Below are 24,262 nucleotides of genomic sequence, written 5' to 3' on the forward strand. Positions count from 1 at the left end.
ACAAAGTACCTTCCACAGTCCTTTACTTTAAGGTGGCATCACTAAATTATTCCCTGTAGTCCACTCCACACTGGCTCTCTTGACTATTTTCTTCCTTTATTCATCAGTGATGTATGTTCAGGACCTAATTAATTGTGGATATGAGGCAGGGTCAAGAGGACAAAGGAACAGGGCCTTTACCTTCTACGTAGCTCCCCTGTTTTATCCAAGGAGGTTAAGTATTGATTTTTATCGGTTTTCTCAACTGTGAATATAATAAACTGAAAGCATTTCAGGGAGAAGCTGGAGAGCACCTTCTCTTAGCTGCACTCCACCTTAAGGCTGAAGCTGGATTTGTTTACTGTTTCTCCTGGGGGCAGGGGCAGTTGAGAAATAACCAAATAGTCTGCCAAGCCAGGGTCAACCCTCCAGGCCACAGGTTGAGCAAATGCTACAGCCATGGACAGGGAGACACTCCTCATGAAGGGGTGGTCCTCATCCTTTCAGATCAACTTCCTGCTGGAGGCTCCACCCTCACAACGTCCCTCCCTCTTCTGTCATCTGGAGTCACCTTTTGGGATTTTGGAGTTGAGCACCATGGGGACTCCAAATGATCAGGCAGTGCTGCAGGCCATCTTCAACCCTGACACCCCATTTGGAGACATTGTTGGATTGGACCTCGGAGAGGAAGCAGAAAAGGAAGAACAAGAAGAAGGTAGGCATTTGATCTGGAGTGTAGCTCTGCACATAGGCTGGCCTGCTGGCCTCCCGAGGTAGCAGAGAGGGAGGTGGTTTTATAAGGCCCCTTGTTCCATGATTATGATTGAGATTGGAATCAGAGAGGTTGGCTGCTCCTTAGCGCACTGATGGGGGTTTGGTAGGAGATGTCCTGCCAAGAGGAGTAAGCTGGGGTTTGTCTCTCAATCCATCAGCTCTCATGCCTCTGAACTTACCACTTAATTGACTGTATGATCCAAGCTTAACTGCCAGGTGATGTTAAACTCTCACATTTTTGTCATAACAGAGAATACCACCACCAGAACAGAAGACTGAAATAAGGCAGGGCATGGTTGCTCAGTTGAGTGGTTCCAATATAGCAAGCACAACCAGTACCCATTAAACACTGTCACAAGCCAAGCTCCAAACTAACTCTTCCACAGTGAGTGCGTTCACTGGCTTTTCCATTAGTCCCTAATGAAGGAGTTTTTGATCCTTTGTTTCTAGAGGAGTAAAGCCTACACCTTACTAACTCAGGCCGAAACGCAGAGAGACACGTCAGAAGTGATGTTCATGATCTGGGAATGTCATGGTGGCCTTTGCATAAGAGGCGGTGTAGTAGAGTAAAATGCAGACAGGAGCCAGAATGACCTGGGTTCAAATCCAAGCTCTGCAACGTATGGCCTGTTGAGGCCATACACAAAGAACTTGAGCAACTTCTTTAACAGATTGAGGAGTTGGGCTTCATTCTCTTGGCAATGGGGAACCAACCAAGGCCCCTTCCCAGGTCTCTTGGAACTCAGGCAATGCTAGCTCCCAGCCTTAGTGACCTCAGCTCCCCCTACCCCAAACACTGCAACTGACCCCTGCTGTGACCCATACCCAGTCAGCTCTGGCTCAGATCTCAGAATTCCAAAGCCTGAGGTGGCTTTTTCTTCTTGCTACCAACTGCACACCTGGCTTCTCCTGGCTCCTTCCCTGGCCCAGATGAAGTTTTCCCTCAAGCACAGCTGGAACAGTCCAAGGCCCTGGAGCTGCAGGGGGTGATGGCAGCAGAGGCTGGGGACCTCAGCACAGCCCTGGAGAGGTTTGGCCAAGCCATCTGCCTGCTGCCTGAGAGGGCTTCAGCCTACAACAACCGTGCCCAGGCCCGGCGACTCCAGGGAGACGTGGCAGGTAAGGGGAGATGCCCTGTATCCTCTGCAAAAGGGCCCACGGGAGGGCACAGACCAGAACTGAAGTGGCTGTGCGGCTGGGGTGGCCTTGCTAAACCCCTGTGGAGCCTGTCTTCTTACCTATAAGGTAGGAGTAGTATCAGGGGACCTGCTAATATCATGGGGCTAATGTGAAATTCAGAAGAGACTGCATTCCATTGATTAAGGAACAGTTAATGAGAGCCTACTATGTGGCAGTAGGCTGGTGCTGAGGACACAGATAAAAGGTATATGGATCATCAACATTTATATAGCAGTCACTATGTACCAGGCATTAATCACTTTACATACAAACTAGTAAATCAATCCTCACAACAACCCTAAAAAGTATGTACTATTGTTATCCCCAGTTTATAGATGAAGAAACTGAAGCATGGAGAGGCTAAGTAACTTGCCCACTATCATACAGTCAGGCAGCAGCACAGCTGGGATGTCAACCAGGTGGTAGGGCTCGAGTGTGTGCTCTTAATCCCCACATGACACTGCTCCTCGAAAAGCTCCCAGTCCAGGAGGCAGAGCAGACACATAATTCTGAGACCAGCAAAACAAGTTTGAGAGGGGTCAGCGTGGGACCTGTTCCTGAAGGGCGAGTTTTGAAGGATGAGTGGGAGTTAGTTGGTGGGTGGAGAAGGTAGTCTGTAGAGGTCCAAAACTCCTGCTGCATTCAGGTTATTCTAATTAAGTGAAGACAATGGGACCATGCTGGGGACCAAAGATGAGGCTAATGTGAAGGTATAAACCACGGAAACCTAGTACTACTTGACTGTTAGGAGCAGCGGTGACACAGGTGCTCCCAGAACCAGCAATGCCAGGCTAGGGAGTTTTGAGTCCACTCCAGGAACAATGGGAACCTCCCAGGAGCCCCTTATCCAGGCTTATCTGCCCCAGATCACTGGAGACAGCCTGCAGACCAAAACCCCAGAGAGATGCAGTGGTGATTCCAACTGGAGATTCCTCCAGACCAGCTCCTCTGAGGGAAACCAAGGAGTACTGCATTCTGAGCCCTTCTCCGGAGGCTCAGGCTCTTTGGGAGACTAGAGAACATGAGTGAATTGAAGCAGAGCCCGAAAGAAGCCAGCCTGGTGGACTTTAAGAAGGTGGCTGGCTGCCTGAAGTTCTGAGTTCAGAGTTCTGAGGCCCAACCCAAGTATTTTATGAGAATGATAAAAATAAAAACGGTGCAGGCCAGCTCTGGCTCCAGGACCAAGGAAATTAGACACATGGAGATAACCAAAGAATGATGAAAGGCAATCAGTCCAGGATACAGGGGAGAGAGTAGGTGTTCTAAAGAAAGCAATGGAAAAGAGAAAAGGGCCCTCAAAAGGAAAACAATGAGAAACTGTCTTGACTGTAATTGTAAGAAATGATTGTGCGGTTAATATTATTTTTTTGAACCCTGACATTCAGAGTCAGTCACCTGGCACATAGTGGATGCTTAATAACAGGTGTGGAATAAATTGGCTGCTACTTGCCCGGGCAGTGGGCCAGACTCATAAACATAGTGGCCATTCAGAATCCTGCAACGTTCATGTTTTCGTGTATTAGCGGTGGAAAATAATAGGAACAAGGCGAGACCTGGACTTCAGTCCCGGCTCTGCCACTAAGTGGCTTGGCTGTAGAGCCCTCGGCAAATCCTCTTAACTCTTCCACAGTCTTCACCTGTGTAATGGGAATAACGATCCGTACCTCTAGCAGGTGCGAGGCGGGTTGTAAATGGCCACGCCCGGGAGCCGCAAGGACCACGGTGATCCGCGCGGCCGCAGGTGGGCTGGGGCTCGGGCAAGGCCGCCCTGGCCTCCGCTGACCCCCGCCCCGCCCGTCTCGTCGGTCCCGCAGGCGCCCTGGAGGATCTGGAACGCGCGGTGCAGCTGAGCGGCGGCCGGGGCCGCGCCGCCCGCCAGAGCTTTGTGCAGCGCGGACTCCTGGCGCGGCTGCAGGGCCGAGACGACGACGCCCGCAGGGACTTCGAGAGGGCGGCACGGCTGGGCAGCCCCTTCGCGCGGCGCCAGCTGGTGCTGCTCAACCCCTACGCCGCGCTGTGCAACCGCATGCTGGCCGACATGATGGGGCAGCTGCGCCGCCCCCGCGACAGCCGCTGAGCGCCGCGGACCCGGGCGTCCGCGGGCGAGGGGACGGGACTGGGCCCTGAACCAATAAAGCCGTCGGGCCTCACCGACTCCGCCTGCTCCTGCGTCCTGCCCGCGCCCGGAGAGAAAGGCACTCGGGGGTACTCGGCGCGGGCTGGAGACCAGCCAGGGGGTGGTGAGCCGCGGCCGCCCACCTGCCGGGTAAGGGCCCCTCGGGCCCGTGGTCCGGCATCGATTGGCCCCGCCTGGCGCAGCCCCCGCCCCTGCAGCGGACTGCGGTGCTCATCAGACCTGAGCAGTTGCTCCGGCGGCGCTCGGGGAGGGAGCCAGGTGAGCCGCCCCGGTGGCGGGGGGCGGGGGCGGGAAGCTCGGCGACCCCACCCTCCGACCCTCTCCTCTTCCGCCGACATCCACCGGAGCCACCAACATCAGGAAAGGGGGCGTAGGGCGAGGGATGGGAGAGAGAACAGGGCAGGAGAGAGGATAGGATTAGGAGAAAGGCGATCCCTTTGGGGGAGGGGCGCGTGGAGTATGAGTGTGTGTGAGTGTGCGTGTGTGCAAGGTGTGGTTGCACGGATGCTCGTTGCTTCTGCGTATCTGCGGGTGTGTGCCTCTTTGTATTGTAGCCTGGAGTCAGTGCTCGCTTCTGCGCCTGCAGGATGTCCATGTGTCTGCTGGGTGGGTCTGTGCGTTTGGGCTTTGCCGTTCGTGTCCGTGCCTTCGCCACTGGGGGCTGGTCTACATTTGCGTTTCCGTACATGGTTCTTTTTGTTTCTGGAGAGTAAATTCCTGGAGCAATTGCTAGGCCTGCCTGCTGTCATCTGGCTGACAGGGAGGCCCGCCCCCTTCTCTCAGCAGCCTAGGGCCCAGGCCCGGGCCACCATGGCGCTGCCTCCGGGCCCAGCCGCCCTCCGGCACACACTGCTGCTCCTGCCAGCCCTTCTGAGCTCAGGTACACCCCTGTTCAGTCGTTGACCAAGTCCTTCTGGGTTCCAAAGCCCCGTCTCTCCCCTGTCTGCACTTCTGTTTGGGTACCCACTCCAGGCCCCAAGCCCTGGAGTCCCTGTCCCCTTCACCCACCTACCCTAGGTCCAACCAGCCAGTCCCTGGTGAGAGGACTCAGGTGCCCTTTCCTTTGGCCTGCTGCTCCTCTCACTGGGCCAATTCCTGGTCACAGCACAGTACCAACCCTGCCTGAGCCCTTCCCAGAGGCCCCCTGCTGTGTTCCAGGTTGGGGGGAGTTGGAGCCACAAATAGATGGTCAGACCTGGGCTGAGCGGGCACTTCGGGAGAATGAACGCCACGCCTTCACCTGCCGGGTGGCAGGGGGACCTGGCACCCCCAGATTGGCCTGGTATCTGGATGGACAGCTGCAGGAGGCCAGCACCTCAAGACTGCTGAGCGTGGGAGGGGAGGCCTTCTCTGGAGGCACCAGCACCTTCACTGTCACTGCCCATCGGGCCCAGCATGAGCTCAACTGCTCCCTGCAGGACCCCAGCAGTGGCCGATCAGCCAACGCCTCTGTCATCCTTAATGTGCAATGTGAGTGGCCCTGAGGTAGGCAGGGAGAGAGGTTCTTTGCCCAGGGACCCCCAGCACCCACCAGGCAGGTGGTCCGCAGGACATTTAGCAGACGCTTAAGCACTTTGCAAATATGAACTCATTTTATCCTCTGAGTAATCCCATGAGGTCATTACTATTGTCGTCACCATTTTACAAATAAGAAAACTGAGGCAGAAAGAGGTAAGCAGTCTGCCCAGGGTGATGATCCCGCTGGTAAGAAGCAGAGCCAGGATTCACATCTGGGCATTTGGCTCTAGTATTTACACTCATAATCACTACGAAATGCTGCCTGTCTGGCAGACCCAGCCATCCTGTTCCTCAACATCCCCTCTGAGGAGAGGCCCAGGCCCCTGGCTCCCATCTGGGTTTGGGAAGAAAGGGCTAGAAGTATGAGGGGCTGTGGTGAGAGCATATTGGCCTCTGCTTTGTACCAGTCAAGCCAGAGATTGCCCAAGTCGGCGCCAAGTACCAGGAAGCTCAGGGCCCAGGCCTCCTGGTTGTCCTGTTTGCCCTGGTGCGTGCCAACCCGCCTGCCAATGTCACCTGGATCGACCAGGATGGGCCAGTGACTGTCAACACCTCTGACTTCCTGGTGCTGGATGCGCAGAACTACCCCTGGCTCACCAACCACACGGTGCAGCTGCAGCTCCGCAGCCTGGCACACAACCTCTCGGTGGTGGCCACCAATGACGTGGGTGTCACCAGTGCGTCGCTTCCAGCCCCAGGTGAGCATGGCCAGCAAGCAGCCCTGCAAAGCCTCAGGTGGGCTCAGGGGTCCCGCCCCCATACAGAAATGGGAATACTTGTTGCCCTGTGGTTGGGTCTTGTGGTTGAACTGTCCCCAGCCACCCTGGGCAAGGAGGGCAGAGTAGTACCTATGGCATGTTGGGGCTGGGGCACTACCCACTTGGGACCTGACACAGAGGACATCCTCCAGGGCTTCTGGCTACCCGGGTGGAAGTGCCACTGCTGGGCATTATTGTGGCTGCTGGGCTTGCCCTGGGCACCCTCGTGGGGTTCAGCACCTTGGTGGCCTGCCTGGTCTGCAGAAAAGAGAAGAAAACCAAAGGTAGGCCAGGGACACTGGGGGCAGTGTGGACGAGGTCAGGCTGAGCAGCAGCCAAGACAGCAAGTGCAGCTGGGCAGAACCAGTCATCTCTGACGGTGGCAGAGCACTTCCAGGGGGTGGCCATGGGTACGGTGACATGCATCCCAGGTAGCAGGGTCAAGCACTGGGAACCCAGTCTCTGGCCCCAGGACCAGGCCTGGGCATTTGAGAGACCCCTTGCCTGAGGGTCCTGGGTCTGAAAGGGTAGGACAGCCCAGCGTGGGAGAGCACACTGAGAATTAGGGACATGGTTTCTTTCTCCACAGGCCCCTCCCGGCGCCCATCTCTGATATCAAGGTAACTCTTCCTTGGGCTGGGTGGACAAGCCTAACCGAAATGCAGGATGGGGACAGGAGGGAGCCTGGGGTTTCTGGTAGAGGCAGCCATGAGTGCCTGTGCCGGGACTCATATCCATCCCGAACTTTGTCCTCCCTGTAGTGACTCCAACAACCTAAAACTCAACAACGTGCGCCTGCCACGGGAGAACATGTCCCTCCCGTCCAACCTTCAGCTCAATGACCTCACTCCAGATTCCAGAGGTATATCTAGGGCCCTGCTCTTTGCCCCTGCTTAATCTCCAGAAGTGCTTCTGAGAAAAAGAACTTGGTGCTTGGGAGGGGCGAGGCCCCATCAGGCACACTCCTCGTCCTGAACACTGCCCTCTTTGTCAACCAGCAGTGAAACCAGCAGACCGGCAGATGGCTCAGAACAACAGCCGGCCAGAGCTTCTGGACCCGGAGCCCGGCGGCCTCCTCACCAGCCGAGGTACTGGGGAAGGGGCCTGCCACCCTCCTCCTCTGCCCCCCAGCCCTGTGCTTATGCCAGAGGCCTCCAAGTGCCCAGGAGGCAGAGAGAGCTCTCCAAATTCCAAGGAACAAGCGTTACTGAGTCCCCGCGGGCTTCTTTGATCCTGCAGGTTTCATCCGCCTCCCAATGCTGGGCTATATCTATCGAGTGTCCAGCGTGAGCAGTGATGAGATCTGGCTCTGAGCCGAGGGCGAGACAGGAGTATTCTCTTGGCCTCTGGACACCCTCCCATTCCTCCAAGGCATCCTCTGCCTAGCTACGTCACCAACGTGAAGAAGTTATGCCACTGCCACTTTTGCTTGCCCTCCTGGCTGGGGTGCCCTCTATGTCATGCACGTGATGCATTTCACTGGGCTATAACCCGCAGGGGCACAGGTGTCTTTGGCAAGGCTACCAGTTGGACGTAAGCCCCTCATGCTGACTCAGGGTGGGCCCTGCATGTGATGACTGGGCCCTTCCAGAGGGAGCTCTTTGGCCAGGGGTGTTCAGATGTCATCCAGCATCCAAGTGTGGCATGGCCTGCTGTATGCCCCACCCCAGTACTCCACAGCACCTTGTAGTAGGCATGGGGGCGTGCCTGTGTGGGGGACAGGGAGGGCCCTGCATGGATTTTCCTCCTTCCTATGCTATGTAGCCTTGTTCCCTCAGGGGTAAAATTTAGGACCCTGCTAGCTGTGCAGAACCCAATTGCCCTTTGCACAGAAACCAACCCCTGACCCAGGGGTACCGGCCAAGCACAAACTAGTCCTTTTCGCTGCACACGTCTCTGCCCTTCACTTCTTCTCTTCTGTCCCCACCTCCTCTTGGGAATTCTAGCTTACACGTTGGACCTTCTCTACTATTTCACTGGGCACTAGACTTTTCTATTGGCCTGTGCCATCGCCCAGTATTAGCACAAGTTAGGGAGGAAGAGGCAGGCGATGAGTCTAGTAGCACCCAGGACGGCTTGTAGCTATGCATCATTTTCCTACGGTGTTAGCACTTTAAGCACATCCCCTAGGGGAGGGGGTGAGTGAGGGGCCCAGAGCCCTCTTTGTGGCTTCCCCACGTTTGGCCTTCTGTGATTCACTGTGAGTGTCCCGAGCTCTCGGGGTTGATGGTTTTTCTCTCAGCATGTCTCCTCCACCACGGGACCCCAGCCCTGACCAACCCATGGTTGCCTCATCAGCAGGAAGGTGCCCTTCCTGGAGGATGGTCGCCACAGGCACATAATTCAACAGTGTGGAAGCTTTAGGGGAACATGGAGAAAGAAGGAGACCACATACCCCAAAATGACCTAAGAACGCTTTAAAAAGCAACATGTAAATGATTGGAAATTAATATAGTACAGAATATATTTTTCCCTTGTTGAGATCTTCTTTTGTAATGTTTTTCATGTTACTGCCTAGGGCAGTGCTGAGCACACAGCAAGTTTAATAAACTTGACTGAATTCATTTACATATCTCTGCTTCATTTCTTCTATTAATATGTTTTTGTTTTTGTTTTATTTTGTTTCGTTTGAGATGGAGTCTCACTCTGTCGCCCAGGCTGGAGCGCAGTGGCGCGATCTTGGCTCACTGCAACCTCCGCCTCCCAGATTCAAACAATTCTCCTGCCTCAGCCTCCCAAGTAGCTGGGACTATAGACGCCTACCACCACGCCCATCTAATTTTTATATTTTTAGTAGAGATGGGGTTTTACCATGTTGGCCAGACTGGTCTCGAACTCCTGACCTCAAGTGATCTGCCCACCTCGGCCTCCCAAAGTGCTGGGAGTACAGGTGTGAGCCACCACACCCAGCCTTCTAATATGCTTTTTTTTTTTTTTTTTTTGAGACAGAGTTTTGCTCATGTTGCCCAGGCTAGAGTGCAATGGTGTGATCTCGGCTCACCGCAACCTCTGCCTCCTGGGTTCAAGTGATTCTCCTGCCTCAGCCTTCCAAGTAGCTGGGATTACAGGCATGCACCACCATGCCCGGCTAATTTTGTATTTTTAGTAGAGATGGGGTTTCTCCATGTTGGTCAGGCTGGTCTTGAACTCCCAACCTCAGGTGATCCACCCGCCTCAGCCTCCCAAAGTGCTGGGATTACAGGCATGAGCCACGCTGCGCCCGGCCTAATATGTTTTTTAAATGAAGTTTTCCAGTCTCACAGTGGAAAAAATATAGCAAGCACCTGTATACCCACCACTCAACTCTGACATTACCAAATGTGCTTCAGAAAAATACATAATATTTCTTTAATTATACTGTTCCCAGTGGCCGGATTGGCATTTTCTATTTCAGGGGCTCTTGGCTATAACTAGCATCTGATTCTCACTTGGTCCTCACTCAGCTGCTTCTTCCCACCTCAGGACTGGGCTAAAGTATGCTGAGCCCCTTTGTCCTGCCCTTGGGAACAGAAGGCTCAGACTGGGATGTGATTTTTTTTAGTACAAAGTTATGAGGTTCATTGAAATTTTGTAACATATCTATGTATGTATGTGTATATGCAGAGAGAGCGCGAGAGAGCACGTGTATGTGTGTCTTGCTCTATGACTCAGGCTGGAGTGCAGTAGTGCAATCATAGCTCACTACAGCCTTGAACTCCTGTGTTCAAGGGATCCTCCCATCTCAGCCTCATGACTAGTTGGAACTGCAGGTGTGTGCCATTGTGCTCAGCTAATTAAAAAAATTTGGAGGGGGCAGGCATGGTGGCTCACGCCTGTAATCCTAGCACTTTGGGAGGCTGAGGCGGGTGGATTGCCTGAGCTCAGAAGTTCGAGACCACCCTGGGCAACATGGTGAAACCCCATCTGTACTAAAACACAAAAAATTAGCCTGGCATGGTAGCATGTGCCTGTGGTCCCAGCTACTCGGGAGGCTGAGGCAGGAGAAATGCTGGAACCCAGAAGGCAGAGATTGCAGTGAGCCGAGATCGCGCCAATGCACTCCAGCCTGGGTGACAGAGCAAGACTCCGTCCAAAAAAAAAAAATTTGTAGAGACAGGGTCTCACTCTATTGCCCAGGCTGGTGTGACATGTGTATAATGTGTAGTAATCAGGTTAGGATATTCAAGGTGTCCATTACCCAAGTACAATACATTTTTGTTAACTATACTCACCCCACTCTGCTATCAAGCATTGAATTTATTCCAACTATATGTTTGTACCCTGTAACTCACTTCTTTTGTTTATCCCACATTTTCTTTCACCCACATTTTCTTCACCCATTCATCAATTGATGGACACTTAGGTTGATTCTGGATATTTGCTATTGTGAATAGTGCAGCAATAAACATGCAAGTGCAGGCATCTCTTTGATATTTTGATTTCTTTTCTGTTTTGGAGATACCCGGAAGTAGGATTGCTGGATTGAATAGTAATCCTATTTTTAGTTTTTGAGAAATTACAGGCCAGGTGTGGTGACTCATACCTGTAACCCTAGCACTTTGGGAGGCCGAGGCGGGTGGATCGCTTGAACCCAGGAGTTCAAGACCAGCCTGGGCAACATGGTGAGAGTCCCATCTCTACAAAAACACAAAAATTAGCTGGGCGTGGTGGTGTGTACCTGTAGTGCCAGCTACTTGGGAGGCTGAGGCAAGAGGATCACTTCAGCCCAGGAGGCGGAGGCTGCAGTGACTGAGATCACTCCACTGCACTCCAGCCTGGGCCACAGAGTGAGACCCTGTCTCCAAAGAAAAGAGAGAATCCCCATACAGTTTTCCATAGTGGTTGTACTAGTTTACATTCCCACCAATATAAGAGTGTAAGAGTGTAATAGTTCCCTTTTCTCCTCATCCTCATCAATATCTGTAATTATTATTTTTTTTTTTTGAGACAGAGTCTTGCTCTGTCACCCAGGCTGGAGTGCAGGGGTACGATCTCAGCTCACTGCAACCTCTACCTCCCAGGTTCAAGCAATTCTTCTGCCTCAGCCTCCCCAGTAGCTGGCACTACAGGCGTGCACCACCATGCCTGGCTAATTTTTGTATTTTTAGTAGAGATGAGATTTCACCATATTGGCCAGGCTGGTCTTGAACTCCTGACCTCGTGATCTGCCCAACTCTGCCTCCCAAAGTGCTGGGATTACAGGCGTGAGCCACTGGGCCAGGCTTTGTCTTTTTAATAATAGCCATTCTGATTGAGGTAAGCTTGTATCTCATTGTGGTTTTGATTTGCATTTCTCTGATGATTAGTGATGCTGAGCATTTTCTCATATACCTGTTAGCCGTTTGTATGTCTTCTTTTGAGAAATGTCGGCCAGGCATGGTGGTTCACACCTGTAATCCCAGCACTTTGGGAGGCCGAGGCAGGCGGATCACTTGCACTCAGGAGTTTGACACCAGCCTGGCCAACATGGCAAAACCCCATCTCTACTAAAAATACAAAAAATAGCTGGGCATGGTGGCACGTAGCTGCAATCCCAGCTACTTGGGAGGCTGAGGCAGGAGAATCACTTGTACCAGGAGGCGGAGGTTGCAGTGAGCTGAGATCATGCCACTACACTCCAGCCTGGGCAACAGAGTAAGGCCGTCTCAAAAAAAAAAAAAAAAAGGAAATGTCTATTCTTGTCCTTTGCCAACTTTTTAATGGAATTATTTGGTTTCTTTTCCTGTTGAGTTATTTGAATTCCTTGCATATTCTGGATATTAATCCCCTGTTGGATGACTAGTTTGTGAATATTTTCTCCCATTCAACAGATTGTCTCTTCACTCTGTTCATTATTTATTTTGCTGTGTGGAAGCTTTTTAGTTTAAGACCCATTTGTCTATTTTTGTTTTTGTTGCTGTGCGTTTGAGGTCTTGGTCATAAATTTTTTTTTTTTGAGACGGAGTCTCGCTCTGTTGCCAGGCTGGAATGCAGTGGTGTGATCTCGGCTCACTGCAACCTCCACTTCCTGGGTTCAAGCGATTCTCCTGCCTCAACCTCCCAAGTAGCTGGGGCTACAGGTGCGTGCCACCACATCCAGCTAATTTTTGTATTTTTAGTAGAGACAGGGTTTCACCATGTTGGCCAGGATGGTCTCGATCTCTTGACCTCGTGATCCACCTGCCTTGGCCTCCCAAAGTGCTGGGATTACAGGCGTGAGCCACCGCGCCCGGCCAGGTCATAAATTTTTTGCCTAGACAGAGTTTTCTCTAGGTTTTTTTCTAGTATTTTTATAGTTTCAGGTCTTATGTTTAAGTCTTTAATCTATTTTGAGTTGATTTTTATATACCATGAGAGATAGGGGGTCCAGTTTCGTTCTTCTGCAGGTGGCTATCCAATTTTCCCAGCACCATGTATTGTGGAGGGTGTACTTTCCCAAGTGTAAGTGTTCATCGGCTCTGTCGATGGGCTGTGATTTTTTCTTTATTTTAATTTTTGGTCAGGCACAGTCGTTCACACCTGTAATACCAGCACTTTGGGAGGCAGAGGTGGGCAGATCACTTGAGGCCAGGAGTTTGAGACCAGCCTGGCCAACATGGCGAAACTCCATCTTTACTAAAAATACAAAAATTAGCCAGGCATGGTGGTGTGCACCTGTAGTCCCAGCTACTCAGGAGGCTGAGGCATGAGAATTGCTTGAACCCAGGAGGCGGAGGTTGCAGTGAGCCGATATCATGCCACCGCACTCCGGCCTGGGCGACAGAGCAAGACTCCGTCTCAAAAAAAAAAAAAAAAAAAAAATTACATTGGAGAATCATGAGGCAGGAAAAGCCTAGAAATGGGATGACGTTTTGAGCGCAGATTTATCTTCTGGTTTTTGTTTTTGTTTGAGACAGAGTCTCGCTCTGTTGCCCAGGCTGGAGTGCAGTGGCACAATCTCGGCTCACTGCAAGCTCCGCCTCCCGGGTTCTTGCCATTCTCCTGCCTCAGCCTCCCCACTAGCTGGGACTACGGGTTGGCTTGGCTTCCATGGCTGTGGGGGCTTCTGGTTCATGCCCTTTCCTGCTTTCTCTCTTGTTCAGTGTTTTCCTCCATAGAATGGCTAAGGCCGTGCCAGCCACCTGAAAGGAGCTGAGTTCTAGCCTCTACTGATTTTGCGTGTGAGCTCCTTGCCACTCCAAAATTTTTCTTAGCCAGAGGGCCTTGCTGTCACTTCTTTTGACTTGCTCATCCATGCTCCCTCAGAAGGTCCTGGGGCTCTTCCTTTGATAGCCCCTTGGCAAGACTGCAAGCTCTGAGCTCCTCTCAGCTGCACCCAAGGTCTTAATTATCAGAAAGTTTACTCTTCCTGACAAGGCTTCCATCTTGCCAAATATTCAGTAGGGGGTGGACTGGCAAACTACTGTCCCAATTCTCGATACACATCCCTTAGATCAGGGATTCCTTGTTCCTTTGTCGGGTGACAGACCCCTTGGAGAAGTTGATGAAAGCCAAACACTCTTTTTTTCAGAAGACGCAGATAAGAGACCCCTGCTTGTTACACAGATCAAAACCTAGCAGATTACAACATGAAAGAACCTTGATGACATTATGCTAAGTGAAAGGCCAAACCCAAAAGATCACATGTTGTTTGACTCCATTTATATGAAATGTCCAGAGTAGGCAAATCTGCAGTCAGAGAGCAAGTTAGTGGTTGCCAGGGTCTGCGGGGAGGGCAGAATGGGGAGTGACTACTGGTGAATATGGGGTTCTTTTTTTGGGTGATGAAAATGTTCTGGAATTCGTAGTGATAGATGCACAACTTTGTGAACATACTAAAAAACACACGAGGATGAACTTTATGGTATGTGAGTTAGATCTCAATAAAGCTGTTGTTTAAAAAGTGATCAAATGTTAATTTGATTTGTACTTTTCACTGTTTAGAAATTTCACCTAACAAGCCAGGCGCAGTGGCTCACGCCTGTAATCCCAGCATTTTGGGAGGCCGAGGCGGGCGGATCATGAGGTCAGGAGATCGAGACCATTCTGGCCAACACAGTGAAACCCCGTCTCTACTAAAAATACAAAAAATTAGCCAGGCGTGGTGGTGGGCACTTGTAGTCCTAGCTACTCGGGAGGCTGAGGCAGGAGAATGGCTTGAACCTGGGAGGCGGAGCTTGCAGTGAGCCAAGATTGCGCCACTGCACTCCAGCCTGGGTGACAGAGCGAGACCCTGTCTCAAAAAAAAAAAAAAAAAAAAAAAAAAGGAAACTTCACCTAACAAAAAAACAATGTCTTAGTCCATTTTTTGTTACTTATAACAATACCTAAAACTGGGTCATTTATTAAAAACAATTTTTTTTTTAAATTCAGCTTTTATTTTAGATACACAGGGTACATGTGCAGGATTGTTACCTGGTATTACACCAGGTAGTGAGCATAGTATCCAATAGGTAGTTTTTCAACCACTCTAGTGGTCCACAGTGTCTGTTCTTCCCATGTTTATGTCCATGTGTGCTCCATGTTTAGCTCTCACTTATTTTTATATCTGTTTTAAGACAGGGTCTCATTCTGTCACCCAGGCTGGAGTGCAGTGGCACAATCACGGCTCACTGCAGCCTCGACCTCCCGGGCTTAATCGATCCTCCTACCTCAGCCTCTCGAGTAGCTGGGACCACAGGCGCATACCATCATGCCTGGCTAATACTGTATTTTTTGTAGAGACGTGGTTTCACTTCGTTCCCTGGCTGGTCTCAAACGTTTGGGCTCAAGCAGTCCTCCGGCTTCAGCCTCCCAAAGTGCTGGGATTACAGGTGTGACTCACTGTGCCCGGCCTTTTTAGCTCCCACTTACAAGTAAGAACATGCCCTGTTTGGTTTTCTGTTCCTGCGTTAATTTGCTTAGAATTCTGGAGGCCGGGACGTACACGGTTGAGGGGTACATCTGGTGAGGGTCTTTTTGCTTGTGGGGACTCTGCAGAATTCTGAGGCAATGCAGAGCATCACATGGCAAGGGGGCTGGACATGCTAAGTCAGGTCTCTCTTCTTATAAAGCCACCAGTCCCACTCCCATGATAAGCCGCCAATGCATTTAATACCCATTAATCTATAAGTGGATTAATCCACTCATCAGGGCAGAGCCCTCGTGACCCAAACACCTCTTAAAGGCCCCACTTCTTGATACGGCCGCATTGAGGATTAAATTTCAACATGAGTTTTGGAGGGGACAAATAGGCAAACAATAGCAAATCATAAATAAATATTGAGGGCCAGGCGCAGTGGCTCATGCCTATAATCCCAGCACTTTGGGAGGCCAAGACCAGAGGATGAGTTGAGGCCAGGAGTTGCAGACCAGCCCGGGCAACATAACAAGAACTTGTCTCTACAAAAAAATATATATATAAAAATTAAGCCTGGGCAGAGTGGCTTACTCCTATAATCCCAGCACTTTGGGAGGCCAAGGCAGGCAGATCACCTAAAGGCAGGAATTCAAGACCAGCCTGGGCAACATGGTGAAACCCCGTCTCTACTAAAAATACAAAAATTAGCCAGCCGTGGTGGCGCATGCCTGTAATCCCAGCTACTGGGGAGGCTGAGGCAGGAGAATTGCTTGAACCCAGAAGGCAGAGGCTGCGGTATGCCAAGATCGCACCACCACTGCACTCCAGCCTCGGTGACAGAGTGAGACTCTGTCTCAAACAAACAAAACAAAACAAAAAACCAAAAATTAGCTGGGTGAGGCTGGGCGCAGTGGCTCATGCCTGTAATCCCAGCACTTTGGGAGGCTGAGGCAGTTGGATCATGAGGTCAGCACATTGAGACCACCCTGGCTAACACGGTGAAACCCCATCTCTACTGAAAATACAGAACAAATTAGCCGGGTGTAGTGGTGCATGCCTGTAATCCCAGCTACTCGGTAGGCGTAGGCAGGAGAATCGCTTGAACCCGGGAGGTGGAGGTTGCTGTAAGCCTCAGTTTTGTCAGCTCAAAGTTTGTCATCAGCTCAAACGTGCCTGCTCCTTAAACTCAAGCATGATGATCATAGTTAAAGGGTTTGTAAGAAACAGTTCCTCTCCTACCCATGTGTTTATTGTGTATCTATTAGGCTGATGGTATCAATTTTGTTTTGTTTTGTTTTTTTAGACAGCACCTCTGCTATCAGCGCCGGCAGTGACTACCACCCCTTTAACTTTTATGTTCCTCAGTACCCTCCGTTCTCCCTTTTGCTCCTTCAGCCTCTACAACACTTTTGTAACCAATTTATCATATTATTATATATTTTTTTGAGAAAGAGTTTTGCTCTGTTGCCCAGGCTGGAGTGCAGTGGCGCGATCTTGGCTCACTGCAACTGCCACCTCCTGGGTTCAAGTGATTCTCCTGTCTCAGCCTCCCGAGTAGCTGAGATTACAGGTGCCCACCACCACACCCAGCTAATTCTTTGTATTTTTAGTAGAGACAGGGTTTCACCATGTTGGCCAGGCCAGTCTTGAACTGCTGACCTCAAGTGATCCACCCGCCTCAGCCTCCCAAAGTGCTGGGATTACAGGCATGAGCCACTGCGCCTGGCCAATTCCCCATATTAAACACCCCCTTTTTTTTTTTTTTTTTTTTGAGATGCAGTTTTGCTTTGTTGCCCAAGCTGGAGTGCAGTGCCACGATCTTAGCTCATTGTAACCTCCACCTCACGGATTCAAGTGATTCTTCTGCCTCAGTCTCCTGAGTAGCTGGGACTACAGGCATGCACCACCACGCCCGGCTAATTTTTGTATTATTAGTAGAGGTGGGGTTTCACCATATTATTGGCCAGGCTGGTCTCGAACTCCTGACCACATGATCTGCCTGCCTGGGCCTCCCAAAGTTCTGGGATTACAGGCGTGAGCCACTGTGCCTGGCTAAACACCCTTTGTTAGAAATAACTAGCATGGTTTCAGACTTCCTGACTGGAGCTTGGCTGACATAACTCCAAAATATTTACTGAATCTGTCCATCTCTACTACTGCCACCCCAATCACCTCTCACCTGGATTACCGCAATAGCTACGCTCCCTGAGACCACAACCAGACAGGTCTGGAGCCAGACAGCCTCAGGAAGGCGGCATTAACTGAAGAGAGACCCTTAGAAAAATTAAATTCCAGAGGAAAAATGATTCCCCTTGACTGCCAATCTTGGAGGATTGGGGCTTCATTTTATTTCACAAAATTTGTTTGCTTTAACTACTCTTCATTTAATGCCCATTACTAAGCAAAGTTCCTGTGTCTCTGCGTTATGCTCAGTCAGCCTTTTCTCTTTCATATTAAATAGCAGAATAATCTGACAATATAATAGAGCATTTGATTTATAAAATCTTTACCCACTAACTTTACGAATGAAAGAAAACAATTCCATCCCTCTCACAAAAAGGACATCTTTTAAGCTTTCCTCCCAATCCAACCTCCATGGGATCTCAGAAATTCCAATTCTTATAACTCAAATCCCCACAGTGGTGTAGATGCATTAACTCCCCGGGGACAGCAATCTGAGGCAGGCAGGTTCATTAAACAAACATGTTCTGTGCCCTCTGGCAGAGAGGGCAGCAGGACATGCACTGCCCCTGAGCCAAGCTGTGGCATGGGCAAGGACATCAAGTAGCTGACAACGATCTGTCCATCTCAGCTGGGGCAGAGGGGCCAGCTCAGCCTTGAAACAGCAGCTTGGGAGGTGTCTCAGCTGAAGGTTAATGTCTCCATGTCTCCAGCTTGGGAGGTGGAATTGGATGAAGGAGTGAATGCTTTCTTGCCTTCGGCGAGAGCTTTAAAATGCTGCAAGGAAGAGGAGAGGGAATATTGAGTATTAGGGATATGCTAATTGCTATATTTTAGCAAGAATTAATTTCTTTAAAATGAACCCCCTTTATTTCCTTCCTGCTTCCATTCATGAGGCCACTTGGTTCTGAAAGAACGAGTGTCCTCTGTAGATCCTCACCTGATTTCATCTAAGGCCCACAACTCCTACTTCCACCCACCCTTTTTTTCCTCCACTTTCCCCTTGAAAACTCCATCCCTGCCTCCTTTGTTCTCCTAATTATGGGAAAGGGCGAAGGTAACTGGGCAGAGACATCCTACATCGCTATAGGATGCAATCACAGCAGGCTCAGAACAGTAGAAACTGTAGTGATCCTCTCTACAGCTTAAGTCAACCCCTGATGCTTGGCTCACCTGTGAGTTCTTGAATTCTGAGTAGAGGGAAAAGAGCAGATGGAGGGACTGGATCCGACTCTTGTAGACAGGGATGTCTAGAATGGCTGAAACAAAGAAGAACTTCCAGGAACAGAACCAAACAAACTCTGGGAATTAGAGGCACTTCTGTTTAGCATAGGCAAAGCCCTGGCAGATGGGGTGTCGCTATGACTTTGGGGGTTAAATACCCAGCAGGTAGTCACATAAGCCCAAACACCACCTTTGAGTGCTGCCAAAGAGCACAACGGGCTTAAAGTGAAGGCTAAAACTCAAGATACTATCTTCCCAGAGTAAACAAGCCTGTCCAAAAGCCTAGAGTGTCTCTATCCAGAGATGGGGACGAGGAAAGGAAGGAGGAACTCACCACAGATCATGTCAATGTACTCTGCCAGGCTGCAATCAATCTCTGCCGTGGGCAGGCTTACCTGGAAGGGGCATGGAAGGACCAAAGTCAAAAGGATGGTGTCAGTGGTCCCAGAACCACTCTCTCTCTCTGAAGCAAAAGAGCTTCTAGCATAAGACACAGGTTATGGGCTGAAATGTGTTCCCCTAAAATTCAGATATTGAGTTCCTAACTCCCTGTACTTCAGAATGTGACTATATTTGGAGATAACATCTTTAAAGAGATAATTAAATTAAAACAAGGTCATTAGGGTGGGCCTTAATCCAGTATGACTGGTGTCCTTATAGGAAGAGGAAATCAGGACAAAGACACATAACAGAGGGAAGACCATGGGAAGACACAGGCAGAAGATGGCCAAGAAGAGACCCCTCAGAAGAAATCAGTCTTGGTGGGGCACGGTGGCTTCACGCCTGTAATACCAGCACTGCGGGACGTTGAGGTGGGCAGATCGTCTGAGCCTGGGAGTTCGAGACCAGCCTGGGCAACATGGTGAAATTCCATCTCTACAAAAAAATTAGCCGGGTGTGGAGTTGAGTATCTGTAGTCCCAGCTACTTGGGAGGCTGGGGTGGGAGGACTGCTTGAGTCCAGCAGGTTGAGGCTGCAGTGAGCTGAGATTGAGCTACTGCACTCCAGCCTGGGCATAGAGTAATACCCTGTAAAAAAAAAAAGGAAGGAAGGGAGGGAGGGAGGGAGGGAATCAACCATGCCAACAAATTGATCTTGGACTACTACTGGACTACTAGCCTCCAGAACTATGAAATAATACATTTCTGATGTCTAAGCCACTCAGTCTGTGGTACTTTGTTATGGCAGCCTAGCAAAATAATACAACATGCTATTTTTTCCCCCGATCAGTATGGAATTGGTCATACGTTTTATAGGTAAAATACACTGCCATACTCTTTTCCTGTGGGAATCTGTGAAAAAGAAACTGATACCAAGTTATGGGCAAGTATTAACAGTTATATATGCATTACTTGGTGTTATAATGTCTAATGATTCCAGGACACCATATGAACAGAGAAAATGGGCATGACATCTAACTCAGGTAACAGGCTCTGGATCTAAACAAGTCACAGTGTGAAGTTTTTAAACTACTGGTTTCTTAAAACTTCTTTTCTCTTTTTACAAAAAACAGAGTACATATAGTTCTGCAACTTGCTGCAATTTCCTTTTTTCATTTAACAACATATCACTGATATTTCTTCATATTAGAGCAAAATAAGGCCAAATAATATTCCATTGCATAGTATTTCACTGAATGGATGTACTGCAACCTAGCTATTCAATCCCCTAATCAGACACCTTCCCCTCAACTACAGCTTCAAAATGCTCTGAGGAAAAAGACTGTTTCCAAATTGTGTGTTTACAATCAATTCTTCATATACAAAAAAAATCTGTCTTTGTAGAGCTTACATTTTAGTAGGGAAGAACAAAATAAGTAAATAAAGTCTATGGTATGTTAGAAGATAAGTGTTATCAAGAAAAAGCAGGGACAGAGGGCGGGGAATGCTGGGGAGCTGGTGCAGCAGTTTAAACATGATGGCTAGGAAGGACCTGTTGGTCATCTTTGTTCAGTTTCCTTTTCTGTTTTGATACTTTAAAAAAATTCTTTTTTGAGACGGAGTCTTGCTCTGTTGCCCAGACTGGAGTGCAGTGGCATGATCTTGGCTCTCTGCAACCTCCACTTCCTGGATTCAAGCAATTCTCCTGTCTCAGCCTCCTGAGTAGCTGGGATTACAGATGTGCGCCATCAGGCCCGGCTAATTTTTTTGTGTTTTCAATAGAGACAGGGTCTCACCATGTTGGCTAGGCTGGTCTCAAACTCCAGACCTCAGGTGATCCACCCGCCTCAGCCTCCCAAAGTGCTGGGATTACAGGCGTGAGCCACCGTGTCCAGCTCCTTTTACTTTTCTTTTCTTTTCTTTTCTTTCTTTTTTTTTTTTTTGAGACAGAGTCTCGCTCTTCCGCCCAGGCTGGAGTGCAGTGGCGCTATCTTGGCTCACTGCAATCTCTGTCTCCCGGGTTCACGCCATTCTCCTGCCTCAGCCTCCCAAGTAGCTGGGACTATAGGCGCCCGCCACAGCGCCTGGCTAGTATTTTTAGTAGAGACAGGGTTTCACCATGTTAGCCAGGATGGTCTCAATCTCCTGACTTCGTGATCCGCCCGCCTTGGCCTCCCAAAGTGCTGGGATTACAGGCGTGAGCCACCACGCCCAGCCTTTTTTTTTTTTTTTTTTTTTAATAGAGAAGAGTCTCTTATTGTTGCCCAGGCTGATCCTGAACTCCTGGCCTCAAATGATCATCCCACCTCAGCCTCCCAAAGTGCTGGGATTACAGGTGTGAGCTACCGTGCCTGGCCCAGTTTCCTTTTCTTATTAATATATAAGAGCTCTTTGCTTGGACGGTAATTTTTTCTATTACATACATATATAAAATATTTTTCTCAGACTGCCACTGTCTTTTGTTTATGGTGTCTGTTGGTATGGAGAACCTTTCATTTCTTTGAGTTTAAACTGTCACATTTTCTCCATTACGATTTTTTTTTTGGACAGTCTCACTCTGTCATGAGGCTGGAATACAGTGGCGCGATCTTGGCTCACTGCAACCTCCGCCTCCCAGGTTCAAGCGATTCTCCTGGCTCAGTCTCCCGAGTAGCTGGGACTACAGGCGTGCATCACCATGCCTGGCTAATTTTTGTATTTTTAGTAGAGATGGGGTTTCACCACGTTGGCCAGGATGGTCTTGATCTCTTGACCTCACAATCCGCCCGCCTCGGCATCCCAAAGTGCTGGGATTACGTTACAGGTGTGCGCCACCATGCCCAGCTAATTTTTCTATTTTTAGTAGAGATGGGGTTTCACCATGTTGGCTGGATGGTCTTGATCTCTTGACCTCTCGCCTCGCCCTCCCAAAGTGCTGGGATTACAGGCGTGAGCCACTGCACCTGGCCTTTTTTTTTTCTTTTAATAGAGATGGGTCTATGTTGCCCAGACTGGTCTCAAACTCCTGGGCTCAAGCAATCCTCCCATCTCAGCCTCCCACTCCATTATGACTTTTTTTTTTTTTGGAGATGGAGTCTTGCTCTATTACCCAGGCTGGAGTGCAGTGGTGCAATCTTGGCTCACTGGAACATCTGCACCCCTCCCGGGTTCAAGAGATTCTCCTGCCTCAGCCTCCTGAGTAGCTGGGATTACAGGTGCCTGCCACCACACCCAGCTATTTTTTTAATTTTTTTAGTAGAAACGGGGTTTCGCCATGTTGGCCAGGCTGGTCTTGAACTCCTGGCCTCAGGTGACCCGCCCACCTCAGCCTCCCAAAGTGCTGGGATTATAGGCATGAGCCACCATGTCCAGCTCCTTTTTTCTTTTCTTTTTTTTTTTGTAGAGAAGAGTCTCCTATTGTTGCCCAGACTGGTCCTGAACCCCTGGCCTCAAGTGATCGTCCCACCTCAGCCTCCCAAAGTGCTGGGATTTACAGGTATGAGCTACCGTGCCTGGCCCAGTTTCCTTTTCTTATTGATATATAAGAGCTCTTTGCTTGGACAGTGATTTTTTCTATTACATACATATATAAAATATTTTTTCTCAGACTGCTACTGTCTTTTAACTTTGTTTATGGTATCTATTGGTATGTAGAACCTTTCATTTCTATGAGTTTAAACTGTCACATTTTCTCCATTATGACTTTTTTTTTTTTTTTTTTGAGACAGAGTCTCGCTCTGTCACCAGGCTGGAGTGCAGTGGCATGATCTCGGCTCACTGCAATCTCTGCCTCCCAGGTTCAAGCGATTCTCCTGGCTCAGCCTCCCGAGTAGCTGAGACTACAGGTGTGCACCACCACGCCTGGCTAATTATTGTATTTTTAGTAGAGATGGGGTTTCACCATGTTGGCTAGGATGGTCTCGATCTCTTGACCTCATGATCAGCCCGCCTCGGCCTCCCAAAGTGCTGGGATTACAGGCATGAGCCACTGTGGCTGGCCTTTTCTTTTGGTTTTAACAGAGATGGGTCTATGTTGCCCAGGCTGGTCTCAAACTCCTGGGCTCAAGCAATCCTCCCATCTCAGCCTCCCACTGAGGAGGAGATGGAGTCTCGCTCTATTACCCAGGCTGGAGTGTAGTTGCTCAATCTTTGCTCACTGCAACCTCCGCGCCCTCCTCCGCCCCTGGGTTCAAGTGATTCTCCTGCCTCAGCCTCCCAAGTAGCTGGGATTACAGGCACCCACCACCACACCCAGCTAATTTTTGTATTTTTTTAGTAGAGATGGGGTTTCGCCATGTTGGCCAGGCTGGTCTCAAACTCTTGACCTCAGGTGATCTACCTGCCTCAGCCTCCCAAAGTGCTGGGATTACAGGTGTGAGCCACCGCACCTGGCCTAAGCCACTGCACCCGGCCTCAATATGACTTTTAAGTTTCTTATTACACTGAGAAACACCTAACTATCCTAACAGAATTAAATTTCCCTAAGTTATAAGACACTTGAATTTTTTAAAAAGAGAGAATTAAATTTCTCCTATATTTTATTTCATTTATTTTTTCAGTCATGCTCCTTCTGTATCTCCTATATTTTATTATATTACTTACATGGCTTTATTTTTACAATAACTCTTTTTTTCCCTTCTTTTATTTATTTGTTTATTTTTGGAAACAGAGTTTCCTTATGTTGCCCACGCTGGTCCTGAGCTCAAGCAATCTTCACGCCTCAGCCTCCCAAAATTATAGGACTACAGGCATGAGCCACTGTGCCCGGCCCACATTAACTCTTTAATTCATCTGAAATTCACATATGTATATGGTTGAGGCAGAAACCTACTTTAATTTTTTTCAAATAATTGTCTCATTATACCCTAATTCTATCACCAATCATTTAAAAAACTATCTTTCTTGGCCAGGCGTGGTGGCTCACGCCTATAATCCCAGCACTTTGGGAGGCAGAGGCGGGTGGATCACGAGGTCAGGAGTTCAAGACCAGCCTGGCCAAGATGGTGAAACCCCGTCTCTACTAAAACTACAAAAATTAGCCAGGCACAGTGGCAGATGCCTGTAATCCCAGCTACTTGGGAGGCTGAGGCAGGAGAATTGCTTGAACCTGCAGGGGGTGCGGAGGTTGCAGTGAGCCAAGATCACGCCACTGCACTCCAGCTTGGGCAACAGAGTGAGACTGCCTCAAAAAAAAAAACAAAAACTATCTTTCTTATATATCAAATTACCACATATACATGGGTTTCCTGTGTTACCATTAAAAAGTTAATGAAATCCTAGCACTTTGGAAGGCCAAGGCAGACGGATCACTTGAGGTCAGGAATTTGAGACCAGCCTGGCCAACATGGTGAAACCCTTTCTCTACTAAAATACAAAA

At 49.5% G+C, this 24,262-nt stretch overlaps 3 protein-coding genes across 17 annotated transcripts in view; 2 read left to right on the forward strand and 1 right to left on the reverse strand.

The window, feature by feature from the left end:
- Nucleotides 1-4,009, forward strand: TTC36 (tetratricopeptide repeat domain 36). Its single transcript, XM_019036226.3, has 3 exons — nt 1-694; nt 1,684-1,872; nt 3,747-4,009. Exons 1-3 carry the CDS (start codon nt 439-441, stop codon nt 4,007-4,009), a joined length of 708 nt encoding a protein of 235 aa, XP_018891771.2. The 5' UTR covers nt 1-438.
- Nucleotides 3,747-20,370, forward strand: TMEM25 (transmembrane protein 25). Of its 12 annotated transcripts, none has more exons than XM_004052228.5 (9): nt 3,747-4,327; nt 4,853-4,949; nt 5,228-5,539; nt 5,995-6,285; nt 6,498-6,629; nt 6,935-6,965; nt 7,107-7,207; nt 7,344-7,433; nt 7,585-8,909. In XM_004052228.5, the coding sequence occupies exons 2-9, from the start codon at nt 4,880-4,882 to the stop codon at nt 7,656-7,658; spliced, it is 1,101 nt and encodes a 366-aa protein (XP_004052276.1). In that variant the 5' UTR covers nt 3,747-4,327; nt 4,853-4,879; the 3' UTR covers nt 7,659-8,909. The 12 variants fall into 12 exon arrangements, with proteins under 12 accessions (XP_004052276.1, XP_018891765.1, XP_004052277.1 ...); XM_019036220.3 differs by having other exon boundaries at nt 3,754-4,327; nt 4,856-4,949; XM_004052229.4 differs by lacking the exon at nt 6,498-6,629 and having other exon boundaries at nt 3,768-4,327.
- Nucleotides 14,583-24,262, reverse strand: part of IFT46 (intraflagellar transport 46) — a 24,470-nt gene continuing 14,790 nt past the window's right edge. For 2 of the 4 annotated variants that reach the window (XM_055355039.2, XM_055355037.2), the window contains 4 exons: nt 19,319-19,402; nt 18,861-18,921; nt 18,476-18,561; nt 14,583-18,079 (listed from right to left, as the gene is read on the reverse strand). In XM_055355039.2, the coding sequence (XP_055211014.1) occupies nt 17,984-18,079; nt 18,476-18,561; nt 18,861-18,921; nt 19,319-19,402 (327 nt within the window). In that variant the 3' untranslated portion in view covers nt 14,583-17,983. The remainder of the gene's footprint in view (nt 18,080-18,475; nt 18,562-18,860; nt 18,922-19,318; nt 19,403-24,262) is intronic. The other 2 variants (XM_004052227.4, XM_004052226.4) reach the window with 1 other exon arrangement.

Source organism: Gorilla gorilla, chromosome 9 (assembly GCF_029281585.2).
Source record: "Gorilla gorilla gorilla isolate KB3781 chromosome 9, NHGRI_mGorGor1-v2.1_pri, whole genome shotgun sequence".
Classification (NCBI taxonomy): Eukaryota; Metazoa; Chordata; class Mammalia; order Primates; family Hominidae; genus Gorilla; species Gorilla gorilla.

Bases quoted from the DNA above. Each gene is read 5' to 3' on its own strand.
- TTC36 (XM_019036226.3), top strand. From the start codon at position 439: ATGGACAGGGAGACACTCCTCATGAAGGGGTGGTCCTCATCCTTTCAG. The intron at 695-1,683 runs GTAGGCATTTGA...TCCCTGGCCCAG, and splicing joins AAAGGAAGAACAAGAAGAAG to ATGAAGTTTTCCCTCAAGCA. The intron at 1,873-3,746 runs GTAAGGGGAGAT...TCGGTCCCGCAG, and splicing joins ACTCCAGGGAGACGTGGCAG to GCGCCCTGGAGGATCTGGAA.
- TMEM25 (XM_019036224.4), top strand. From the start codon at position 4,529: ATGAGTGTGTGTGAGTGTGCGTGTGTGCAAGGTGTGGTTGCACGGATG. The intron at 6,630-6,934 runs GTAGGCCAGGGA...CTTTCTCCACAG, and splicing joins AAAAGAGAAGAAAACCAAAG to GCCCCTCCCGGCGCCCATCT. The intron at 7,434-8,587 runs GTACTGGGGAAG...TTTTTCTCTCAG, and splicing joins CGGCCTCCTCACCAGCCGAG to CATGTCTCCTCCACCACGGG.